Below are 26,225 nucleotides of genomic sequence, written 5' to 3' on the forward strand. Positions count from 1 at the left end.
TGTTCATTCTCTTTTGTCTAAAGGATATCTATTTGGTGAGATCAAGAACTGTGAGTTTCTTAGTAAAAGATGGAATTCTGTGGATTGTTTTTTTTCTCCTGAAGGATTTTATATGGGTTCAAGTCATAAACACAGAAAAACGTTGAAGCAATATAAGGTCTTCAGATATTTAAACATATTTTATCATTGTTTCATTGACCATTTGTCGGTGATCATAACTTCCATAACTAGGTTATTATGCACAGGTGCTAAGATTGCCTGGGAACCTGAATTTGAATGTGGCTTCATGTAATTGAAGAAAAAAAGCCCTTTCGACCCTATTTTGCAACATCCAGATACCCTATCACCATTTACAGCACAGGCCATTGGGGCAATCTTGTTAAGTAAAATCCTCTTACTAATTTGATACTTACAATAGTCTTTTTGCCTTGTAAGCTGTCTTCTGCAGAAGGCACAATATACAGTTGCTGATAAGAAGTTGTTAATTGTTAAAGTAGCGTTTGAAGAATGGCAACATTATTTGATAGAAGCCAAATATATGGTTTTTGTGATATCCCATCACAAGAATCTACAGTTACTCAAGTCAATCAAAGGATTATCATAGACAGTTAATGTGGGTCAATTATTTTGTGACTACGATTTCATTGTTCATTTTCATCCTGGTGACAATAATGGTAAAGCATATGCCTTGTCACATTTGCAATATGCTGTATGGTCGAAGGACATTAAATTTCCACCTCGCCGAATTAATTCCAAATGAAAGGATTACTGTAGGCATAATATCAGATTTTCCCCAAAAAGGCCTAGAACATCTTCAAGAATTAAAAGTTTCTAACTGGATATGAGAGGACAGGAAGAACATTAAATGTCATTTGCGAACTAATAGAAAATATGTCACCCTTTTAGTTTCTGAGGAATTTACCAATATTTTCATGAAAAAATCATGTGAGAAAACAATTTTCTCTACAACATGGTGCATCAAATCTCAAAAGAGGGCCAGCGTTTTTCACATAATTAAATCACAAATGGTTTATATTGCGGCTACAGTCTATTAATACTCTTTCTATATACACATTTTTCAAAGTCTCACTCCCAGGCCGACACTACAAAGCATTCAAATGGGAAAATGGTGGGCCTTTATAATCAAAAGTAATTCAACAGCTCTGCTTCTTGTAACCTTCCACCTATGTAATCCCATGACAAAACACAGCATTGAAATAACAATTTGTGACTCTCACCAAGATTTTAAGGGCCTGATTTAGATGAGCAATATTACCTAACATGGAGGGCTCTCCCAGTTAGGTATTGACAGGGACGAAGTACGACCCTCTGAATCCATCTTGGTCAATACCTAACTGCAAGTGCCCCTCCACCATTGGCCACTCTCTTGTCATGAATGAAACTTCCAACATTCCAATATTCCAAATGGCAAAGACAAGCTATTCTTCCATTACCCAAATGAAGGTGCAAATCCTCAGACAAACTTTGGGGTGCAAAAGTGTTGGGCCATGTATACCCCTACAAGTAAGAAGAGGAACGAAGTGAGGGAAATCTACGGGAGTTCACGCACCAAACACTGAAGTGTTTCTCTCTATTAAGCGGAAATATCAAGGGTCACCTTTTATAGTGGACCACTCGACTTTTTGTATCCATAAGCAAACAAAACACAGTAAAATGTTAAAACGTCCGGAGTTTCTCAGAGAACCAACACCAAGAGCACACTCATAAGAAAATCTGTGCTAATAAGATGATAAGCACATATACATACAGTGTATAGAGGCAAAGACGTGCAGATCCATCAATAAAAGCAGTAAAATTATATTGTTCAGTTGCTGCCCTGTTTGGTTACGCTTTGACCACACAATGAAAGATGTTGTTCTTCAGGCTAACAGCTGGAAGAGAAGAGGTGACTGCTCATTCATTTAGATTGTTTTTATTTGTCGTGAAGTGCTAGTGTTCTTACATGAATTCAAACTACGATGCACCTTTTGTGGAAAGCAATAAGTTAAGTATGGTGAAAGGGTGCCCATGGTGACTGCTAAGTTTTCAGTACAGTTAATTCACAGAAGGTAAGAGACGGGTCAGACCATAAACTGTAAAATGGTTCATCACGTTTTCTTTGCTCAATTATTACCTCTTTCATTGATCTAATATTTACTCTGTCGTTTCATTTTCGCTTTTTTTACAAAATAATATCACACCGAATTAAAGTTGTCTTTGGAGTAAGGTTTTGCAACCATTTTGTCCATGTACTTGGGATGTTATATCCTTACTGTCTGGGTTTATCAAAGGGGGCCGATGCAGTGCTATTGTTTGTATATTATTACTATTAATATTATCATGATTATTATTATCATTATTATTATTATTAGTAGTAGTAGTAGTAGTAATAGAAGTAGTAGTAAGTACGAGTAAGTAGGAGTAGTAGTAGAACCGTGTTTCTCATATGTTGGTGTTCGAGATTGAGCTAGCTGAGTTTCTATTGCAAAAATATGTGATTCATCAGAAAATACTACTTCTGATTGCACGGGAATCCCTATGCAACCAGCATAGCATAGAACATGTACTGTTCGATTCGGAACGTAGTGATCTTTAAATTATAACCTTGAATACTCGAATGGCTAAATAAGTATTTCATCCTTTCGATTTTGATACCTCGTGCATCATTAAATTTGGCAACAGTAGCACCCACATTGGAAAACGGCAGAACACTGCCTTTTTAATGAGCCTAAGACAATGTATTGTTCTTATGTTCATATTTTTGTGGTAAACAGTTAGGAAAGGTTATTAATCATATTTCTGTGGAGCAGCTAATACATGTGGGCATTCAATTTTAGGGCCTGTAAAATAGGCTTCTAGTGATAGATCACACCGTAGTCTCAACTTTACTTGTTTCCTTGAAAATCCGTAAATAAGCGCTAAAGGAAGGTAAACTTTTTATCGACAAAAATCGTTTATGTTGCAAGGCAGTCCAAATGATCAGCATAATAGTATCTATGAATGACAAAAGCTCACCTGCAAGCCTGTTAAACCGACACAATGTTAAGTATTCATGTATACCATACATATGGGAAAACAAAAGAAAGTGCGCAAAAACGTAGATGCTAAAAATTCATGATGTCAAGATATGTGCATTCAAAATCACTTTGAAATGTTGAGCATTAAAGAAGTCACTGGTGGTTCTGAAGTCTTTCATATATCCCACAGGTGCTCTGCCCATCACTGTCAATGGGTTATTAATATTTTATGAAAACCCTGCGAGATGAGTCAAGCGTCAGCTGTCATGATAAGAAGCGACTGCTGAGCATCAAGTGCTACCTAACGCTATGTGGAGTCTATCTCTCGGCCGTATTTCAAACAGCAATATTCACCCAGATCCTGAACCCGGCGCGCATGGCAAAACTTCACAAGCAGAAAGTAACAGCAGCACAAAGCAGAAGCAACACAAAGGATTCTTTTTCCACAGCGGCGAAGGAGGCAACGAGGTTCATGTTGATTCACTTCCCAGTGACTCACCATAATCGCTGTCGTAAAAGACGATGAATTTCTGCCACCGCAGCTCAGTGACAAGCTTCAGCATGACATCGTTGAGGCGGACTGGTGGTCGAGCAGCTAAGGTGTACTCCTCCCCTTCCAGGCTGGGGTTAAAGTGGCAGACAGTGCGCGGGGACCCTCCTGTGTGGCGTTGCACGAAGAGGTGGGGGATGTGCATTGCGTCTGTCAAGGACTGCAGGGCATTTGCTGAGGCACAACCAGTGGACGTCACTAAGGCTAAGATCCCCTGTGTCATCAGGTCACAGGCTGCAAAGAAGAAGAACACAAGGCCAGGGTTACCAAGCAGTCAGTAAAAGGGGCATCCAGCAGATCTTACTGAGAGTGCAGAAGAGTCAAACATTGTATTTCCTTCTACTAATTTAATACAATATTCTGGCAAGAATCTAGTGAGATTGATCCTAGAAAGCATAAAAAAAGAGATCAATGAGACAACCTGTGTTGTGTATACAGACATGCCATATATACCACGGCCGAATTTAGACTGTGGTTGTAGGTGCCCGGACCTGGCACTGGTTTCGTTACTAGAGGTTGATCCAGAGGAGGTGGGAGAAAGGTAGAACAGGGAGTAAGAAAGGAGGCTAAATAGAAAACCTGTGACAGAGAGAGATAGCAGTGATGAAAAAGTACCCACAAAGTGAGATAAAGAGACAGAAATTATAACCCATGTTTAGCAATCTTCTAATACAAAATTAAGGCACAGATTTACTAAATTGTCAAGCAGGCAAAAATGCTGCGCTGCACTGCGCTGTGTCAGAAGGAGAGGGCAGAAGAGCGCCACATTTACAGAAATATTGCCCTCTCCTCCCTTCACCCTAGCACCGGCACAGAAGTTTACTGCCCTGAGCCATGCACACATCTTTTCAACATAAACCAAGGGTGCCTGTGTGAGTCTAGCAAATTGTGGGGGTTATTCTAACTTTGGAGGAGTGTTAATCCGTCCCAAAAGTGACGGTAAAGTGACGGATATACCACCAGCCGTATTACGAGTTCCATAGGATATAATGGACTCGTAATACGGCTGGTGGTAAATCCGTCACTTTTCCGTCACTTTTGGGACGGATTAACACCTCCTCCAAAGTTAGAATAACCCCCTATATGTACTGGAAGGATGTCCTTCCAGTACGATGTACTATGCTTAGACTACCTTTTCAACTTTTCTCATTTTGTATGTATTCTGTACAGTGCAGCACACCTGCAAATTTGGAAAAGAAAGGGGAAATAAAAGCATTTCTCTGTGATAGTGCCTCATTGGAATGGGCGCTATTTTTTTATGCATCAAAAACCTTGGGTGGTTGCAATGGAATTCCCATGCACCACCCATGGAATGCCCCCTTGGTGCTAAGCAATGCAAAGCAGTGCTATGCACTGCTTTGCTTTACTTTCAAGAGATATTCCAGTGCAAAATATGTAAATAGATTAAAATATTTTGGGTCGATTTGTGTCCCTTTTATGATGCAAACATGGCACAAAATGTTAACAAATATACCCCTAAGTATCTCCTCATCATCTCCCTCTGTAGCTCCAACCAGTGACTGGTGGGATTCCGCCAAGGCCCTCAGCACCATTTGGAGCTCAACCTTCCTTTGCTAGAGGTCACCTGTCCTTGCAGAACTCCTTGAGCTGGGCCACAGTGTAGGCTTCCATGGTGGCCTGCCCAGACCTCCCTGTATGGCACTGCACAAGCACAAGTCCAAATCCTCACCACAGATGACCAATGTAAGGAATTGTGTTGTGGGATGACTGGGGGAGTCAGCCTTGGTCAACAGCAAACACAATCCTTATTGGGGTGAGGCAAAGCCAACCTTAAATTAACCAGTGCTCAAACCCGTGGTAGCTCACCACAGAACAGTCAGGCTTAACTCAGAGGCAATGTATGAAGTATGTGTGCAACACTTCAAATAGTAATAAAGTGAAAACAGCATACAAAAAAGGTCCCTCATCAGATTAGAAATATAGAGAATTGTTTATTAAATAAAACAAGCCCAAAAAAAACAATAAACCAATTAGTAGAACTGGAGATATACTATTGTAAATATTTCAGTAAAAATTAAGCTAAAAATCACAAAGTTCTAACTGGGGAAATCTAGTCATGCCGGTCTGGGACAAAGTCACAAGTTCAGGCCAACCACGATGGAATGTGAGCCAGCTACAGGGACTCAGTTAGACTAGCTGAACAAAGTACCTTACATTCTGGTTTGCAGAGTGTTGTGATGATCCGTGCAGGGGTGGCCCCTCCGCTATGGTAGAGGAGCATTGCCCTGCTGGTGAAAGCAGAAAATAGAGGGAGAATAAAAATATTTTATCCTCCCTTTATATTTCTGCTTTCGTAGGGAAGGGTGGGGCCAGCCTCCTCCACATCAACAAGTGAAGGAGAAGTGGTGGTGCGCTTCTAAATGTGCATGTCAGTTTGGCTGGTGATTCAAAGTTGGACAAACTGACATGCACACTTAAAACTCTCCACCCAGCTGTGTTTCACAGCCGAGTGAAGACAAAGCGCAGTGTCCCACTCCATCCCTCAGCAGCATTTCTGCCCGCTCAGGCCAATCCCGGCACTACTTTTGTGCTGTGTAACAGTATGAGAGAAGCATCGGGATTGGTTGGGGAGGGACGAAGAAGACGAGAGGCTGCTGGTTGAGCAGGAAACAGAGGCAGGAGGTAAGTTTGTTTATGTTTTTTTGTTGCCCCGTCCCCTCTGCTCCATGCACTGCTGCCCGTTCCCCCTCACTTTACGCGCTCCCTGCACCCTTTCCTGCCACCAGCCACTACTAGATCTGCATGAAAGATGCATCATGCCAAAGCAGTGCATTCTTTTCTGAGGTGCGGTGAGGATGCAATGTGAGGTCCTGCATCATCATTGAGGATCCTGTTGACAAGGGCTTAGGATGCAAAGTCCGGGGTTGAGGATGCATCACGCAGTCTGGGTGATGCATCTGTTCCAAGAAGCTCTGAGTCTACGGTGCAGAGTCTATTATTGTCATCAAGGCGGCTGTCAATGTGGGATTTGAGGGCCTGCACTGAGGATTTAGCATGCAGCGGAGGGTCCAAAGAGGTTGCGAGCCTCTGATGCAATGCGGGTCTTTGAGACAGGTCCGATCCACACAACTGCAAAGATGTGTCAGTTCTGCTCAGGATTGCACCGCACAGCAAAGGAGATGTGTTGGTTATACTGGGTCCACAGAGACTGGCAGAGCAACATAGGCACTTCCAGGGGTCCAGGACTGAAGTGGCACCATTTGTCCTGGTACTCACAGATGGTAGTGTTCAGGTGCTGGGTTTGAGGTTGTTGGAGCCTTCTGTCCCTGATTCTCTAGTCAGGAGGCCCACCAAATAGCCTTTAGAGTTACTCTTGGGTTTTGGGTTTAACACATGCAGGTTCCGTCCTTCTCACCCAGGCAAGAAGAATGGCCTGTACAGGCACACCTAAGCTCCCTATTGTGTGTGACTGTCTGTGAGGTAAACACAAAGCACAACTGCCGACTACACCCACTCATGTGACTTAGAGACAGGCTGTAGCCTCCATGTTTAAGGGGAGAGCACAAGCGCTTTAGCACTGGTTAGCAGTGGTAAAGTGCACAGAACCCTAAAGCCAGCAGAAATGAAGTCAGCAAAACAGGTGCTCAGAAGGCAAAAAGTTAGGAGGAAAACCATGCCCAGGATGCCAGGACTGACAGCACTCCTTAAATACAGACTGATGATAAGAGTGGGACTAATTGTGTGTGTGCGGTAGGACATTTCTTTAACCCCAAACACTGATGCTTGAGTTTACTTGCTGCAGAAGGATGTTGCTCTTTAATGGGCAAAGAACATCCAAGGAAAAACACAGTTTCTATTTTTATATAAGTCTTTTTGTGAACAGCAACTGCATCACAGTACGTAGCTGCACTTTTTCCTGCTTGCGATTTGTGGCACCCTTTTACAGAATAAGTTATACTGTATTACTAATATTTTTAAATTTACTGAAGTCCTGTGCTATAGCTATTTTCAGAAGATGCAAACTTATGGAGATGTTTGGATTGACGTAAATATATGCAAAGATAGAGAGACCAAGAAAGAAAAGAAAAATGGATGAATGGATGATGGATGGAAATGAGACAGTGTGAGAAGTAGCGAGGCAAGGAGATAGCTAGATAGATAGATTATCAAACTAATGTGTAAGTGCTTTATTTGCTGACATAGATTGACAACGTAATAGCAGGAAACGGTACAATGATAGTTTATATGATGAACTAGATAATAAGTTCTTTTAACTTTGGGTATGGAGAAGAAAATCAAAATGAAGTCATGTGTAAGAAATTACCATCCCTTTCACTTATGACAAGAAGACAGTGTAGACTTGGTGTGCGTCACCTTCCTGATTAAATAAATACTACTATTAGTCATTTAAATTTTCGAAGTCTAAAATAAATGTCCTCTCCTGCGCCCCCCCACCTCTACAGTGGCAGAAATCTGTATAAAGAGACAAAAAAAATCTTGACAGGGTGCAATAATGTGGAATGACAGCACTACTTCAGAATACATCTAGCGATAGAACAAGCCTCGCAAAAAAATGTCGAATTATAAACGTACAAGCACTTTTACTATATAGTATATTGCCTCGTACAGTGGAAGTGAGAACCTACCTACTATGGCTGAGCAGAAGGAGTCTTCGTTGCTCTAGTTGTTCTTATCTATTACTATCCTTGCCTTCAATAATAACGGGATTCCAACCCACAAATCCGTGCTGCCCACTCCCAGGGGACTCATGGAAAAAGGCACAGATAACAAGAGACCTTGTAAGAAAGCAGTTATCTCCTCGCAGTACAGTTGTAACAACTCTGCTGCACACACCAGATCGAAGACCCAACAGAAAACCTGTTGGTTTCAACAGTACTCTTATAGACTGGGTCCGGGGATTTTCTAATTCTAAAACTACAAGTCCCAGAATGCAGTGCATTGTTGGCTAGTGATAAACAAGGACTGGCTCAAGTGATCATCCAAGAAAAGCAGTCATCGAGTAGAGATATTGGCTTGACATGACTTCTCAAAGCTCTCAAAGCAGCTCATTCATAGTTTGCATTACCTAGTGCATGAGAAGTGTAATATCACCATCCAACTAATATTTACTGAAACCTATTTGAAATTGTGACCTGCAAAGCAAGCACCGGTTTAAACTTCAGATTCACTAGTTTTGAAAAATAGAATTAGCTGCTGAATCATGCTACTTAATTTACTAACTACTGCAAATTTGTGAACTTACAATAATGTACATAGGGAGTATAGTGTCCTGGTGGACACGTTCTAGTGTTTCCACCAGCCACTTTGCTGAGGGCTGGCTTTCACACTCGCCCCACACACATCCATCGCAGGCGTCACCAGTCAGGTGACCCTGCCAATAAAAAAGGCCGGGCGCACTTGCCCTGAAGCCAGTTATGCAACCAACCCACTACCACTGTCTCTTTGTCACCTTATTCCACCATAAGGTCCTAGGGCCCCTAACACTCTCATGGCGGCAAGTGAGTCTGATCCCACATGCGCGCTAGCAGGAGTTTTGCTCTTTGTCATGTGGAAAAGCAATGCCTGTGTCTAAAGGTACCCCTCACCCACAGCCACTGGTGCTGGGAGACAAGATGGGCACCCTGTGCAGACACCACTGGACACTGCTGGTGAAGCCCCAGCGGTGAAGTTGCTACCGACCGGTATTTCCCCCCCCTCGAAGCGGAAAAGACCATCCATTGCCCACAGGCTGTGATCTAGTCCCAGTGGCGAAAAGGTGAGGAGCAGCAGTGTGTAAGGGAGACCTGCGAAAGGGGGACTTGCTACAGCCTGCGTAGGCCCCCCTCACCAATGCGAAGCATGCTGCTCCCACGCTGAGCCGGCATGGGTAATCTAACTCCCTGCATGCCGCCATCTGTATCCTGGGGAAGGTGAAGTGTTGCAGCCCACAAACACAGTACCATGCCTTGAGGGCACCATAACAGTACAGAGGAACCCCTATTCTTGCCTGCATGCAGAGACCCAGAGCTAAAGAAAAGGAAGGACGTGCGCTGAATGCTGCACACTCTTAAAGGAAAAGCTGCTGTCACCAGAGGGAAGGAAGCTGCACATGAAGGAATGCCCCCAGTCCGGTAAAAGCAGTACCGACACATAAACTGCCATGTCTCGAAATCAAAATAAGACTGCTGCGGCATCGCAAGGTGACGACAGTGCTACTTACCGTCCGTTTTCTGCTCCTCAAGTCCCTATGTGGGCAAACTGACTGCGTCCACAGCGAAGTGGGAAATAGCCTCTCCTGCCTTATTCTAAATGGCTGCAGTGCCCCGGCCATCTGAAAACAAAAGGAGACAGCATTCCCAACCAACCTGCTGTGTCCCGTGATCTTGCCCCAACCAGCAAGAGAGATTTTGTAAAAGAAAAAAACTGCACTTACCTGCAGAGGTGACCTGCGGCACCGACCACCAGTGATTACAATCACCGGCATCCACCAACAAGGCCCACAGTCTGAGAAAAGGCTGCCTTGGCCTGTAAACAACACCACAGTTACATCTAGTGGCCAGAGAGAGTCAGTGCACCTTTTTTGTATTTTCAAAATAAAATAAGCTTTGGATAAAACAAACTTACTTGCGGCACCAAGATAGCTGCGGTGCCCACAGGTGAAAGGGCAGCAGCAGTGCCCACGGACAGTGATTGCACAAGAGGAGCAGGGAGATGTGCAACCACTGCACAGCAAAAAGAAAGCCTGCCACAGATGCCCAAAGCCTCCCCAGCCAAGCAGCAAAAGCCTAGGGAGGCTGTATGCCGCACTTGGCGAACAAGGACAACACGCATGGCCCGCGCAGCCCCTAGAGGTCATCTGCCACTGCCACTAATGGGAAGACAGCGCCACATGCCCCCAGCGGTGAAGGACGTCACCGCAAGCCAGGAGTATGGGTAGGCCAGGCGCCAGCCTAGGGCTGCCCTGGAGAAGGAAAGAGACAATGTCAGAGGCGCGCATAGGGCCGCACCAGCGAACCTGGCAACAAGGGCAGGAGCCCAAGAGATAGTGAGCCCTCTGACAGCGTGATGCAATGCCAGGGAGAAGAGTCCTCGCTAGCAGGCCACACCACAGCACAAGATGGCCACCATTGGCCCATCGTACAGTAGGTCAGCAGTACTGAACAACACTGCCAAGCAGATGGAGGCAGGAGCGAGAGCTGTGACAGCGCAATCTTGAGGCGCAAGAGTGGCGCCCTTAAGTGAAGACAGAGAAACAGTGACCCTCCAGTCACGGAGCAGTCCACCAAAGTGATCCCGGAATGGACCAGCCCTGCAATAGGTCTGCGAGAAGAGCAGATCAAGTCCTACCGGCAGGGCTCAGCTTGCGAGAGGCTGTGACAGAGCAAGATGCACTGGCAGAGGTGGAGCAAAAGGTCTGTGTGGTGCATTGCAACCTGTGGTGCGCCACCACATCGAGGAGGAGAGAAGCACGTGGCCTGATGCCACCACGTCAATGGGTGAAGAGAGAAAGGGTGTGACAGACCAGTCAGACCGAAGATCAACACCACCACAGGTGCGCAAGTGAAAGAGGAGTGCGATAGGACTGAGGACTCGTGCTAGCAGACAAGAGGGCCCCCATCACCACAAGCCAGCCACCAGGGTGAACAGACGTCACTGGAGACAGCTCCCCGGGTTGACCAACTGTAAGCTGCCAGCATGCGTAAAACGTATCCAGGCCCCACGCTTCCCAGCTGCCATGGGAGATGTGTCTGAGGTAGCTCCACAACAGGCACTGGGAAGCACGGAGGTCACAGACAGAGACTGTTCACGCAAAGACTATTGCACTAAGGCCAAAGTACCTCAGTCCTGATGGCCTGAGCACACCAACCCTGCTACAACCCCCCTTGTGGCTCCATGCACGACTAGGATGTGGTACTTTGAGAAGTTCCTCAGGGACTACTTAGCTTGGCCTTCTTTAGACCCGGCTCAGTCCACAGTGTCCCATGGCAGTCCGCTAAAGGGCCTCAAGGAGACTCCTGTCTGATGGAGTTCTGGCACGGGAGGGACGCATGACGCTGCTCTGCCAAAGCATGTCGGGATGCACCAGGCCTTCACGGACAACGCTTCTTCATCAAGGTCATCCGCAGTCTTTGGAGGTGTGCCATCCCTAGAGATCGAATGCCTTCCAGAGATTCTTAAAGTGGACTCCCCATTGCTCCTGATGCACTAGCATCAAACTTTGTACATAGACTTTGACACCGGGAGCCCAGGCCAACAGTCTCCAAACGAACAGTGATGTCGTGGACAGGCGACTGAAGTATCTGGACGTCATCTGCACTGCTATTTATAACCAGAGCAGTCTGGTTAAACAAGGCAGGCGTGCCATGATGCTGAGTGCCCAGCTGTACTTGTACCATGCAGCATGTCCAGAAGACTGCCTGAAAAAACTCTGTGATTGTTTATAGCTGATGTTTTCTCTCCCACAGTTTGGACTTAGTTTGTATTGACTTTCAATAAAGTTTGGGAGGGATGTAGTGTTCTGCTGGACATGTTCTAGTGTTTCCACCAGCACTCTGCTGAGGGCTGGCTTCCACACTTGCCTCACACCCATCCATCACAGGTGCCATCAATCAGGTGACCCTGTCAATAAAAGAGGCCTGGCGCACATATGCCCTGAAGCGAGTTATGTAACCCGCTACCACTGTATCCTTGTAACCTTATTGTAGCATGAGGGCCTAGGGCCCCCAACACTACAGGGAGAAACATTTTCACAGAAAAGTCCAGCTCTTTAGTTGGTTGTCTTCATTTACAAAATCAAGCAAAACAAAGGTTACACTAGATGCTGCCAACAGCAGTGTTTGCAAAACCAGGTGCATTTTCGGTAAGGCGATCCCTGCAATTATAGGCAGAATAGAACGTGTGTCACAGTATTGCTCTCAATTTCGCAGTTTTGGAGGTAGTATCTAGAGCCTTACCATCCTATTTTAATTCAGGATGTGACTGTCACTGAGCATCTTTGGGAGTAACCAGCAAGTAGAATCTAGTTATTAACTCCCTTCCAAGCTGCTTTTGGTGGCAGGACCCTCAACCCTGTGAGTCCCTAATGAGCACTGCAAGATGGCCGCCATATGAAATCTTCATCTCTTGTTCTTTTTTACCAACTCTGTCCTTCTGCTTAGAAGACTGTTCACCGAGAAAGGTCAATAGAGAACAAAGGAAAAAGTGGTATTTCTAGTGATTTGCCATAAGCATGTCGAATTCCATCTGCCTACTGGGTTTCCTCTGTTTTCCGTGCTTTGAAACTCTCAATGTTCGCTTACTCATGTAAACATTAGCCTGCTGAGCAGGTCTCAGCCACATGTACTCTGTCAATTCTGTGCTCACTGATAATCGATACAGAGCCTGCTACCCTGAACCCGGCCCATGTTTGTGCCAGTAAACCAAGATGACAATTAAAGTGTAAAATATTAATATCTCACACATTATAAGTCATTTGTGCCAGTTCAGAATAGGCAGAGTAGAGGTGCATTAGGTGACCGGTGGAATATATTTCCCTATTCTAAAATAGTCTTTTATATCATGCAAGAAACCATAGACAGGACTAACAGACTGATCTGTCAGTTCCTATTCGTGTGGACTTAGCCTTGTTCTCTAGATTTGTTCTTTTGGCAGCTGTTGATGATACCCACATGTCAGCTTTAATAAAGCTACATCTACTACACAGACTTGAAAACAGATTTTGAATACCTACTTTTTTCAGACTGAGAAACAGAAAATAATGTCCCTTTTTCATCCTCTGTAGAATAATGAGAATACATTTATCAGCTTAAACACTCTAAATAAGCCACTACGACTTCTAAAGTTGACTACTGGAAGCCTGGCTGATGCACTAAGAAACTAAAAAACTAGCCCTCTTATTTGTCAGCATCAAAAATGCATCATAGGAATGGTTCAAAGAATTGTAAGTAAAACAAAAAAAAAGCTTGATTTATAGGTTGGTGGACAGGGTACTCCACCGCAAATGCTGTCCTCAACACTCTTGGCTTGCCGATCTAATTTAAAGTTGGATGGACCTTAAGCTCTTTGTTTTCAGACTCCAGTTGTCTCTGTGGACAGAAAATTTCAAATGGTGGCCTGATGGAGAAAGGGGCTATCAGAGGAAGAGCAGCATATTGACCACCTTATTTAGTTTTGATGGTGTGATGTTCTTTCTTTCTGTCTATTACTGCAAGGAGAAACCCAGGCTGAAAGGACAGAAAAAAATAATGACTACCCACACCCTAGGGGAAAACGTCCAGGATGTCGGGGGTCATATGTTTTTTGTATTTCAAAAATAAAATCCTAGTTTGGGAATTTGTTTCTGAAATACAAAAAATGATAAAAGTTTGATGGCTGGACATCAAAAGTGATAGTGGCATTCCACCAAATATTTAGTATTATGAACATAACTGCTTAAGATGGTGGTTCCCTTCAACATACAGAGATGATCACAGGACCGGTAGGTACCTCTAGATTAGTGCATAAAGGTATTGAAGGTAATTTCCTCCGCCACCCGGATGGACTACACTTCATCTGCCACAGCCTGAATCAGTACTTATGTAGTGACAAAAGCTCTTTGAAGAACTAAAGTCATCCAATAAACATGGCAGATGGAACTTCTTCCTTCATTAAGAGATTTCACTCTCATGAAAAGAACATATTTATTGTTCTTTTGGACCCTTTTTTACTACCCCTCCTCACCTTTCTCTCTTGTTTATTAATTCTCTGTCTTTCTCCCTGTCTCACCCTCACTTTGAAGTACTGAAGTAGCAATTTGTTCCTTAACAAGTCCTTACTTACTCTTTTAATGTGTATTCTTCATCTTCCTTCCCTGCGTTCATCTCCCTTTATACATTTCTCACCACTTACTTTTTCACATTTAATATTTCTTTCTTTCCTACACTATCACCTCTCTCCCTCCAAAGCTTGCCTATACACTTAAGGGCATATTTATAATGCCGTAGCACCACCTTGTGCCACAATAACGTCATTATTTTTTTGCGTTAATGTGGCCCAACGAGGCCGAAATACCTGCACCATTTTACAAGCATTTCACCAGTCTGTAATCCTTTGCGCTATATTTATCTGGACCAGGCATAATGTCACAAAGGGGGCATTCCCCCATTAGGGGAGCCGGAAAAATTGCGTAAGGAAATCTATAAGATTTCCTTACACCATTTTTTATGGTATTTTCAATGCCTGCTCAAGAGCAGGCGTTAGAAGGGGGCTTCAGTTCTTTACAATGGGCCCCTATGTGCTCTTCAGGAGTAATGCAAAGGGGGCATTTTGGCGTTACTCCTGCAGAGTATATCAATAGTGTCAAGCAAATTACACTATTGCCTCCTACCCTGCGCCATGGTGCATCGTATTTTACGGTGCACACATGGTGGCGGTAGGGCGGTGCGTAGGGGCACATGGAAAGTGGCGCTGCACATGGTGCAGCGCCACTTTCCAGAAATCTGCTCTGTAGTCCCCTATCTTTTTATTCAACTACTTTTCACTTGTCACGGTCTGTCTTTACTTGTTTCTCACTTTTGTCATAGTTTCCATTCTTTTCTCAGCTTCTCTCTTTGGTAACAGTTTCTCAATATTCCTCATTAGCCCTCTATGTTATTTATATTTCTTAATGTCTTATTTCTCACCATCACTCTCTTCATTTGTCTAAGTGGTTGTACTTTTTAAAATCTTTTCTATAATAATGTGTGGGTTTCTATTTTCATTCGTTTAAAGTTCCCTTCTCTCTTGCACCTTCTTTCAGCAGCGGTTTGTGTACTGTTACTGCATTCTGATGAGGCATTCTTTTATAAAAATCCTCATTTAAAAAAAAAAAAATGAATGGTAGGGGCATCGCTGATAGATATGGGCATATTTTTCTAGATAATAAGGGACTGATTTAAGAGCCCATAGTTCCTCCTAGTGATACATTAGCGTCATCTTTTTTATGCTAATGTGGCCCAACGAGGCCAAAATTGCAATGCCAAATTTACAAAGTGATGCAATGCATGCATTGTGCCACTTTGTAACCCTTTGCACTACATTATGCCTGCCTCAGGCATAATGTATGCAATGGGGTGTTCCCCCGCTGGGGGGGGGGGTGAATTTTTTTTGCAAAGAAATCTAATATATTTCTATGTATAATTTATTTTGCTACTTTTAATGCCTGCCCAAAGCAGGCATTAAAAGGAGGCACACCATTGTTTCCAATGGGCCCCAATGGGCTACACAGGATTAACGTACACATTTTTTACGCTAATCCTGCAAAGCTCAAACTAGTGTAAAAAATTATGATGCTAGGTTCCTAACTACTGCCATGGTGTGCTGTAGCTTAGATATGGCGCACATGTGGTGGCGTTAGGGGGACGCTAAGGGGCCCAAGAAAAGTGGCGCTGCACTGGGTACAACGTCACATTTTTTAAACGTAGCCCTAAGTGCCTTATTTATAAGGGAGTTGCATTGCTCTTGCACCACCAAAAGTGGTACTGCAGTGAATCCTATCTTCTTTTAATGAGAAGCAGGAGTTAGCTTAGACTTCTGGCTTGCAGACCTGTGCCCCCGTCACCTAGTGACTTTTACCCTATTTAGCTTGCTCTGGTATGGCACAATTATTTAATTATATCTTTAAGATAGCTGCACTGTTTTTAGTTAGGACAATGTTTTAGTTTCAGGCTATCAGTTCCACTCTGCTAAGGCGTCACTATCAACGCCAGCGATAGATAAGATGTAGGTATTCACATTAGGTACTTTCTCACTTTGTGCTTTCGAGGGAATTGTTTATATATTTGCTGCCCCAACCATGTCTTGTTATCTATTGTTTGGGAACAGTACTACGTCAGGGGTTCGATCAGATCTGTATAAATGCACCTCATGCAGACAGATATTTAGATGGATTCCTACCATGTGCCACCGACGCTATCCACTCCTACCATGTGCCACCGACGCTATCCATGCTGCACGTCGCCTTGATGCTGACCCAGTCTTCGTGTCCCCACTGATCCTGATATAGAGACCTCATTCCAAGGTAACGAGGGTTGGAGGAGCTCTGCTCATGGACGCGGCATTGGCAGATTAGGTTTATCACACCTAGTTCTCTTTAGGTTAGAGGGAGCCTCATCATGTTAGGGTATTATGACATATTTCATATGTCATGTCATTTTAAGTTATTGCAAGATGCCAGGGGTCTTTGTATTGATGAATCTTGTCTTTACAATTCTGTTTCTTGCACTGTTCACTATCCTAATCATTGACACCCATGCAATTTATCGTAGATTGCAGTTTTGTTAATAAAACCTATTTCAAACTTTACTGCATCTCTTCATTGCCTGGTTTTTGACTGAGACATGTTGTGAGAAAGGGGTAATCTCCCTTTAATCACAACACTCTCTTAGATGTTGTACTCTTGAGTCCACGAGTAAAGACTGCCACAAATCACCTTTTACTGTTTGGGTTTTTGGTGAGGTAATGCTTGTGAGCCGGAAGGATTCGGACGACAGTTGTGACTTGTTTTAGGGTTGGCATAGATGCCTACAGACATAAGTAGTGTAATCTTAAACCAGAAGTCTTGCCTAGAGAAAGTCAAACTACGACATGGTGCCACCAACGAAAGTGTTTAGGCACTAATTTACAGAAACCCTGACTATCACTGTCTCACATACAACAGGTACCCTAAGTACCATTATATGGCGACATCCATGGCCTTGGGGAAGATCCTCCTCAGCTGAATAGGGAGCACCTAACTGGGCTGTAGGGTGTTCAAGTTCGAACTATCAAAAGGACTTTTCTCCCTATTTGGTGTTACATCTCTCTTTCCCATTACACAAAAGGGCTAATGCCATAGACATTCCTGAAAATGTTAGATACTCATTAACATTCCACTCAATAGCACATGGCTTATCAGATGAGGACGGGGATGTTACATTCATAGTAGAAGCTAATGAAGCTTATCAAACAGCAACATTCTATTCCTGAGTTACCTTTCCTGAGGAAGACAACACTGCATTAACATTCCAAACATACAGAATAGCTAACGTACCACTACGGTACCAAGCATACCAATATCTTGAAATACCGATCACTTATCAAGAACATCAAAATTGGTTTAATATCACCCTACCACACATAATACAACCCATAAGATTAGGTCTCTTAGGTAATGACAGGCCAACCTGGCCTATGTTTGCCAATATACACCATACTCAGGTGTACAAAACATGCAGGCAGCAGATCTGCGCAATCTATACATTGAATTAGTGACACAATACAGACAACTTGTTCAGTTCGTAATGTGAACTCTGAACACAACACTAGCGCGTCCAGCACCACCAGCACCTGCTGGTTACCAATTGGCTACTACTAGGATAAATCCACAAAAAGTCAATTCTATCATGGGTAAAGTGCCCATGGAATGAGAGAAAAGCAAGTTCTGGATAGCCCAGAAAACAAATCAGCTGGAAGCTGTGTTTTCCCATACGGGACCACAGGAAAAACATAGAATTCTTACAATGTGCTTGCCCTGCAGGATGTTTCCCCCGGTGGATGACTGCACCACACGGGGTGCAGTCTTCGCTGCAATTTATACTACCACACATGGTAACCCGACACTTGCCAATTTACTAGAAGTGTTAAAACAAGTTCAGACTGAGCACGGGGCTGCTCCAGCCCTACCTTTGGGGATGAAACTTATGTGTAACTTTGGCACAGTCTCCTCAATTATACTCAGTAACATTAGGGGGGAAGTGGTAGCACTGGCTATACGCCAGCGGCTCCGAGAGATACCACATTTGTACCAGGAGAAACAGCTACCGAAAATTATTTCCGACACCTATATCAGTATCTAATTGGATAGTTTGGGAGCCAATCACAAAAAGCCCGAACTGCAGAGTACCATCACTAAGGACGGTACTAAACAAGCACAGGAGGGTTCTAAAAAGCTCTGGGATAGCCAAAAACAATTTAAAGACAGACAAAATCAGAGAGCGGATTCTCTGCACACTGAGAACTTCGACAGGAGATATACTCTCAGAAATAGAGAAAATCTAAAAGCTCCTGACAGATATACTGGTTCATGTCCCTTTCGTTCTTTTCAGGATGCACCGGACACACGTAGCAAGAGAGGGGGCCATCCAGATCGACATCCTGAATATGTGAAACAGAAAAAAGACTCACCACAGTCTTCAGACAAATAAGAAGACAAGTCCCCACAGTTTAAAAAGAAAAGGGGGCAGCACTGTCAATTAAAAATGCCAGAATACTCAAGAACATTGCTGAAGCACAAGACGTGGGCAGTAACACTGGTAGACAGCACGGCAGTGGACACAATATGTTACCAGGGTCTGAAATATCATCTGGGTGGGACACGAGCTAGCAACCTTATTGCAGTCGAGACTGCAGATGGGCGCGTTCTCCCACCTGACAGGGTTGATGATTTAAAAATCCAAATTGAGGGAGACATAGAGTGCACCATTAGTGTGATATTCTGGGCTAAACTTAGATGTGATAACCTGCTGGTCGAGAGGGACTGGCCACCCGAGCACGTCCGTAAGCTCCCACAAGGGGAGGATGTCATTTTGCCGTCTTTCTCTGATTTTGTTCCAGAAGCTTTAAAACAAGACCTTGCTGTCAACTGGGCTTTAGAGCAGTCACCTGCATTGTACCACAATCATGTAGGTTGGGACAAGCATTCTCTTTGCCATGTATTACCTATCAATTCTTTAATTTTGGCAGAACTTACATTCCTCATTGTGCACGACATGTGAAGACACTCTGGGCCATATTTATACTTTTTGACGCAAAACTGCGCTAACGCAGTTTTGCGCCAAAAAAATTTGCGCCGGCTAACGCCATTCTGAAGCGCCATGCGGGCGCAGTATTTATTCAATGACGTTAGCCGGCGTTAGCCGCCGGCGCTGTCTGGTGTGCGTTGAAAAAAACGACGTACACCAGGCAGCGCCGGCGTAGGGGGAAAATGGCGTATGGGCGTCCACAAATGGTGCAAGTCAGGCTGAGGCAAAAAAATCGCCACAATCCGATTTGCGCCATTTTTTTACGACGCCCATCCCCCATTGAAATGACTCCTGTCTTAGCAAAGACAGGAGTTATGCCACCTTGCCCAATGGCCATGCCCAGGGGACTTCTGTCCCCTGGGCATGGTCATTGGGCATAGTGGCATGTAGGGGGGCACAAATCAGGCCCCCCTATGCCACAAAAAAAAATAAAAAAAAATACTTACCTGGACTTACCTTAATGTCCCTGGGGTGGGTCCCTCCATCCTTGGGTGTCCTCCTGGGGTGGGCAAGGGTGGCAGGGGGTGTCCCTGGGGGCAGGGGAGGGCACCTCTGGGCTCATTCTGAGCCCACAGGTCCCTTAACGCCTTCCCTGACCCAGGCGCTAAAATCCGGCGCCAATGCGGGTTTTTTAGACCCGCCCACTCCCGGGCGTCATTTTTGCCCGGGAGTATAAATACGACGCATATGCATCGGAGTAATTTTTTAAGACGGGAACGCCTACCTTGCATATCATTAACGCAAGGAAGGTGTTCACGCAAAAAAATGACGCTAACTCCATGAACTTTGGCGCTAGACGCGTCTAACGCCAAAGTATAAATATGGAGTTAGTTTTGCGTCGAATTTGTGTCGAAAAAAACGATGCAAATTCGGCGCAAACGGAGTATAAATATGCCCCTCTATGACTTAATGAGCCCAGATTTCTCCAAGAAACACTGGACAACAGAACATACGCGCATCCTTAGATGATTGCAACAGGACATGCTTGAAGCAAAACACTTATACACATGTGATAACAAAACAAATTTGGTCATCAGAATAAGTCCTGGTGCCATTGGGTTTACCTATGTCACCTTTAATGAAGGGGATACAGTACCCATAGCATATAAATGACACTTATACTCTTATGCAGAACATTGTTTTGCGCCTACAGAAAAAATTCAAACAGCAGTACAGATGGCTGTCATCAAAGAGAGGGTACTTATCCAAGGGAAACACATTATTGTCGTTACCCCAGTGCCAGACCTAAAAGCTGTCACCAAAGCTAGCGTTCCCACTGCTGAAGCATTATATCTATATTGGATTCAGTGGGCAACCTCCCTGACTGCCACGGATGTTGATTACATCTTTGATCCAAAACTTCAGACACAAGAATTTCTCCAATACGAACAAGAATACCTCGCACATCTAGACATCTTGCCACTTGACAGATACCAGACTGTCATTTACACTGATGGTTCGGCACAACCAGGCGTAGGTACTAAACATCAATACTCAGCCGCCTGCTCAGTCGTAAGCAGAGTGATGAAGGATGGTGTACTCCACCCTTACAATACCTACATGCAGAAATTTGGGGACTGCACAGCCCAGCTGGCTGAACTCAAGGACCTTATACTAGTGCTAGAACACACAGACCCAGGACTACTCACTCTGATTGTCTGTGACTCATACTACTGCGTACAGTCCTACAATGATTGTCTTAATCAGTGGAAGTTGAATAGATTTAGAGATTCTAAAGGGAACACCATAAAACACAGAATTCTGTGGGGGAAGGTGGCTGATATTAAGGATAAGCTAACATGTGTCCATGTAGTACATACACTGGCCCACCAACGTGTAGGAGTACATGTTATTGGCTACTCTTACCACATTAGTCACACAATGTTGCTTATGCCACAATTACCTGGGTTGGAAACCAGGCAATCCCCAACCAAGACCAGAGATTAGATCTCATCAAAGCAGCGCATGAGGGTGTCGCATTTGCTCATGCTGGTATTTCTGCCACAATAACACTCTAACAGAAACGCTTCTGATGGCCAGGTCTATACAAATAGATGAAGCATTACATCCTTTGTTGTGACATCTGACAGCAAATTAAGGGCTCCAACATCAAACACCCTCTGCAGGCATCCCTCCTAATGTCCAATAGGCCACTCCAATGTGTGTACCTAGACTATTGCAGTACCCTTCAACCAGACGGTGCACACAAACACATCTTAGTCACTTTGGATTCTTGATCTATGTTCCTGTGGGTATGGCCACAGCAGTTGGCTGACGCTCGAACTGCTTTAAAAGACTTGCTGACCTTTATCGGTACATATGGAGTTGCAGCATTCCACTCGGACCAGGGCCCTGCCTTTGCCTCTAGGGCATTCAGGGACAGCATGGGGATGATGGTGGTTGAACCCCATTACTCCTCACCATACCATCCTGAGGGAAATTCACTCATGGAGAGGAGGAATCGTGATATAAAGAAGTCCTTAACAGCTAGAGTATTAGGTTCTGGCCACAGCTGGAATCATCACCTATATGGAGTCCAGAGAGCACTGAATAATCTGCCAAGAAAGTCTTGGGGGTAGGTGCACTTCCTATGAGGTTCTCTTTGGGATACCTATGAATGCCCCAGATCTAGATGGCCCTGGTTTGCTGGCAGTAGATACACCTTTTGACATGAATGAACGTCTCACTGTCTTACAGGAGCTTCAGCAATTCTGTGACGATAACTCATCCGCCAGTGCTGCCACCTTACGAATAAGGAATTTACCAACAACTTCTACTGGCTGGATTCCTGAAGTTGGGGATCTGTTTTGTGAGAAGATTGCTGTGAAAAAGGAATTCAGCCCATCTTACAGAGCACCAGTCCCAATCCTGGGAATACAGGATACCAGAACTGTTATCCTATCACTGCTGCCAGGCTTCAGAGCTAACAGATTCATTTCCATTGATGACATCAAACTTCACCATGTGGCTGATCCTGCAGAGTAGACCCAGAGATCTCTTGGGTAGTTCTGGGTCCCCTCTCATTACCCAACAGGACATACCTCGTCAAGAAAGAACTAACAACACTTCTGAATATACAAGCATGTCCAACAATGTTTCAAATATCTACTCAACCATGGTGGAAAATGAGCTTTTGCATATTCCAGTTACTACTTCAGCAACATCACCTGTCCAAGATATGGCTGTCTTCTATTCAAACACAACACAAACTGACGACATCGTTTACTATGAGCCTCCACGTGAAGTGAATCCATCCACCAGTAATGCACCAGCCCCTGTGTTAGCTGAGACTGCTTCTGGTTACTTCATCCACATTTATGACTTTTCTTCAACTTCATCCACCCCAGTGATGGAAACTGTTCCAAAGACATGTAAGCTGTATGTATGACTTGAAAATAACTATTTAATTCAGCCATATAATTATCTATGGTTACCCTTGACATTATTTCTATTTTTAGTATGGATTGATTTTGTGACTGTTTTCTTCCTGCTTATAAATGGTCATTAGCTTACTGAACACTCCTCTGTTGAGCCCATGGATGAAGTTTTAACTCCATATCTTTCCTCGCATAAGGTCCGAAGAGACATTGTGAACATTTCAGCTGTACCAATTCCTGATGGGATTGTGTGGGACAAAGTTCTATTTGATATATGCGGGCCTACTGAGGTCATTCGAATTCCATATGTCTTCAAAATTTCCATGACTGATGTAATTACACCTGGTGTTGTATCTGATGATTGGGATGTCAGGACAGTTGATTCTATGTTAACTGAAATGAAAGACTATTAAGTATTTGAAAGTGATGATGTATATCCCAACACAAAGTATTATGGGGAAATGTTCTGCTCTAACAACTGGGACATTACTACCTGCACCGTGCAACTAGATGTAGATAAGTATTCAATTACACACAGTAGGAACACTGTTCAACTCCACCTGTGGAGAGCCCAAAATATTATTCAGGAAAATGTACTTATTTTTCTAGCCATGACACAAAAAATCCAGAGTCATATTATTTCAAGTTACCACCTTCCAAAATTAGGAACATTTTACTAACTGACACAAAACTGATTTATTCAGATTCCTTTGTTTCCTGTCTTGGAGTTGAAGGTTACAAATACTGGAAGAACACTATTGATGTAAAGAGTGTTTGGGGAAAACCAAGATTTGCAACTACAGTGTAGGGAAGCTTTATTTAGAGTGTACCTTATTCCTGTGCAAATTATCTTTTTAAATTACATTACTCAGTAGACATTCTGTCTGGGGTTAGCAAAAATAAAGGAAATTAATGCGCCCAGTATCCCCACACCTGCAAAATTTGCTAATTGGCAATCCTTCTTGAATGTCACCGAGCTAGAACTAGATGCAAAGGTACAGGCTGCTACCTATAACTCTTCACTTCTAGTCCTGGTGGGTGGTTACTATGGCCAATGGACCCAAATGGGTGTCAGGCATGTTTTGTGAATTCCTCAGGGGGTTTTAAAATTAGCTGGCCAGACCTTCGCTTTGTTTCGGGTCAACACACGGGTACAGTTACAACATACAGTGTGGGTAAACTGTGCCAACAGTGCTTACAGACTAACACGTTAGCCACAGTTAAGGAACATCTTAACACTCTTTCTGAAGATTTAGACTTACAGGACTTCTTGTTAGGTCAGAGAAAGCCACGCTCTAAAAGATTCTTTTATGCCATATACAATGAGATCTGGAAGCTTTTTCAGATAGAAGCTGCTGCATGTTTAAGGCAGATAGACAAAGAAAATTTAGCTAAGCCTTTAGCTGTTGTCAAAAACAGCATGAACAATCTGCCCAACAGGATTTAGGGCCATATGTACGAACACTTTTTCCCATAGACACAGAATGGATAAAAACCTTTGCTACATCTGGCCCTTATTCCCTTAATAACATAGGCGGTCATTCTGACCCTGGCGGTCAAAGGCAAGGTCAGAATGAGGGCCATAGTGTCATCTGCGATTGACATCATTCAAAATGACATGTCCCTTTTATCAATGGACAAAGTCAGCTGCGTTCCATTATGCAGTTAGGTTTGACACTACATATTTTGAAAAATGGTTGTATTCCACGGAAGTATATTAATGGTAGTAACATGTTTGCTGCTTTTAATTTATCCAGGGAACAACAGACAATGGCTTAAAAAAGAAGAAAGTTTCACCATGCTTCATATAGAAAAGTTAGAGAAATTGCATTTCAAAGCTGCAGAAAGCACATAGACTGTATGGCTCTTACATGGCATTATAAATCTGCCCATTTCCACTTTTCATTTTTCTAAATGCTTGAAACATCTTGCCGTGGGCAGAGACGAGTGGCTAGGTGATAGCTATATTAACGAAGAGTGGGATTTGTCTTTTGAATACAAGTGTTTGAATGTCGAAACAGAGGTCTTTATCAGTGAAAGTGAATGTGGGACTACTGTTAGTCATTCAATGATCTGCAAACAGGTGTCCTTTCATGGCCTTTGCAATGCGTGGGTCGAGATCTTAGCCTGTTCTCTGAAGGGTACTCCCGTCCGTTTGATTGTACTTTCAACTGGAAGGTATGTGGTGCTGAGCGACCAAAGCTGTTTCAGTTTGCGACCAGAAATTGCCTACGCAATTTCAGTCTCTAAGGTCATTAAGTGTTGCAGACATGTTTTATTCCCCTGCACAGAAGAAATAAGAGTAGCAGAGATGTGGCCTCACATTGATACTACTAATGTAAATAATGACAAGCTGAGCAGAATAAAGGCGCTACTGTTCCAGAAACAAGTTGATTTGACATCGGCTAGAGAGACGTGTGCTCCCCAGATAGCAAGATCATTGTAGGAGGCTGGCCTGGTTTGTAGTGGGTACCACATGTACTTACACCTTATACCAGGACCAGTTATCACTTATTAGTGAAATGTAGTCACTATCTAGAGGCCAGACTGTCTGGCGGGAGCTGTAGGCAGAGCAGCCATGGCTGAACTAGGAGACATGCAAAGCTCTTGCAATAACACTGTAGTCACACAGTACTCAAACACATGAAAGACAATGCTCAGTGTTACCAAAAATAAAGGTACTTTATTTTAGGGGCACAATGCCAAATATATCTAAGAGTCTATACTCCCTTATGAGGTAAGTATTATACGCAAAATATACAGTAGTAACCATAATCAGGTAAGTAAATTGTCATAAAATAGTGCAAATAGCGAAAATCACCATAGGCTAAAATGGACCTAGGTGGAACAAAAACCATATACTGAAATAGTAGTCAAGAGAAGTGTGCAGAGGGATGCTGGGACTGTAAGAAAACACCAAAGGTAAGTAAAGTACCCCAACCCAGGGCAGAGGAAAACAGGAGTAAAGTACAGCAAGTTTCCTCAGAACAGACTAGAAGTTGTGAGAAAGGATAATGCAAAAACCAAGCAAGACTGCAAGACACCAATGATGGATTCCAGGACCTGAAGATCTGTGGAGAGAGGAGACCAAGTCCAAGAGTTGCTGAGGAGTCCAGGACTAACAGGAGCCCCTGCTAACCCGGATGAAGGTGCAAAAGTGGATTCTCGGGTTAGAAGAAAAAGTCAGAATTGCACCAAAGAAGACAACTGTGGGTTCCTGCTTGGGACAAGAGACGTCCCACGTCGAGTAGATGTATGCAGGCTGGTTTTCGTCATTGGATTCCACCAACAAGCCTTGGCTCATGCAAAATAAGTGTTTGGTGGGAAAAGGCACTACCTGTGCCCAGGAGGGACCTGGGGGGTCTCAACTTGGATTGAGGAGACAGAGGGGGCTCTCAACACTTTAGATAGCCCTCAGAAGACCAGGTAGCACCCACAGGAGTCCCAGGACATGGGGACAAAGGAGTTGAAAATGGCAGTCATCACAGCACTACACAAAGGGGTCACACGCTGTGGATGTGGG

At 43.9% G+C, this 26,225-nt stretch overlaps 1 protein-coding gene across 3 annotated transcripts in view; it reads right to left on the reverse strand.

Moving 5' to 3' along the window:
• Positions 1–26,225, reverse strand: part of GRID1 (glutamate ionotropic receptor delta type subunit 1) — a 2,731,706-nt gene that overhangs the window by 1,997,346 nt on the left and 708,135 nt on the right. For all 3 annotated transcript variants that reach the window (XM_069240587.1, XM_069240588.1, XM_069240589.1), the window contains exon 3: positions 3,517–3,801. In XM_069240587.1, coding sequence (XP_069096688.1) covers positions 3,517–3,801 — 285 coding nt within the window. The remainder of the gene's footprint in view (positions 1–3,516; positions 3,802–26,225) is intronic.

The sequence above is a fragment of the Pleurodeles waltl genome, chromosome 6 (genome assembly GCF_031143425.1).
Source record: "Pleurodeles waltl isolate 20211129_DDA chromosome 6, aPleWal1.hap1.20221129, whole genome shotgun sequence".
NCBI classification, from domain to species: domain Eukaryota; kingdom Metazoa; phylum Chordata; class Amphibia; order Caudata; family Salamandridae; genus Pleurodeles; species Pleurodeles waltl.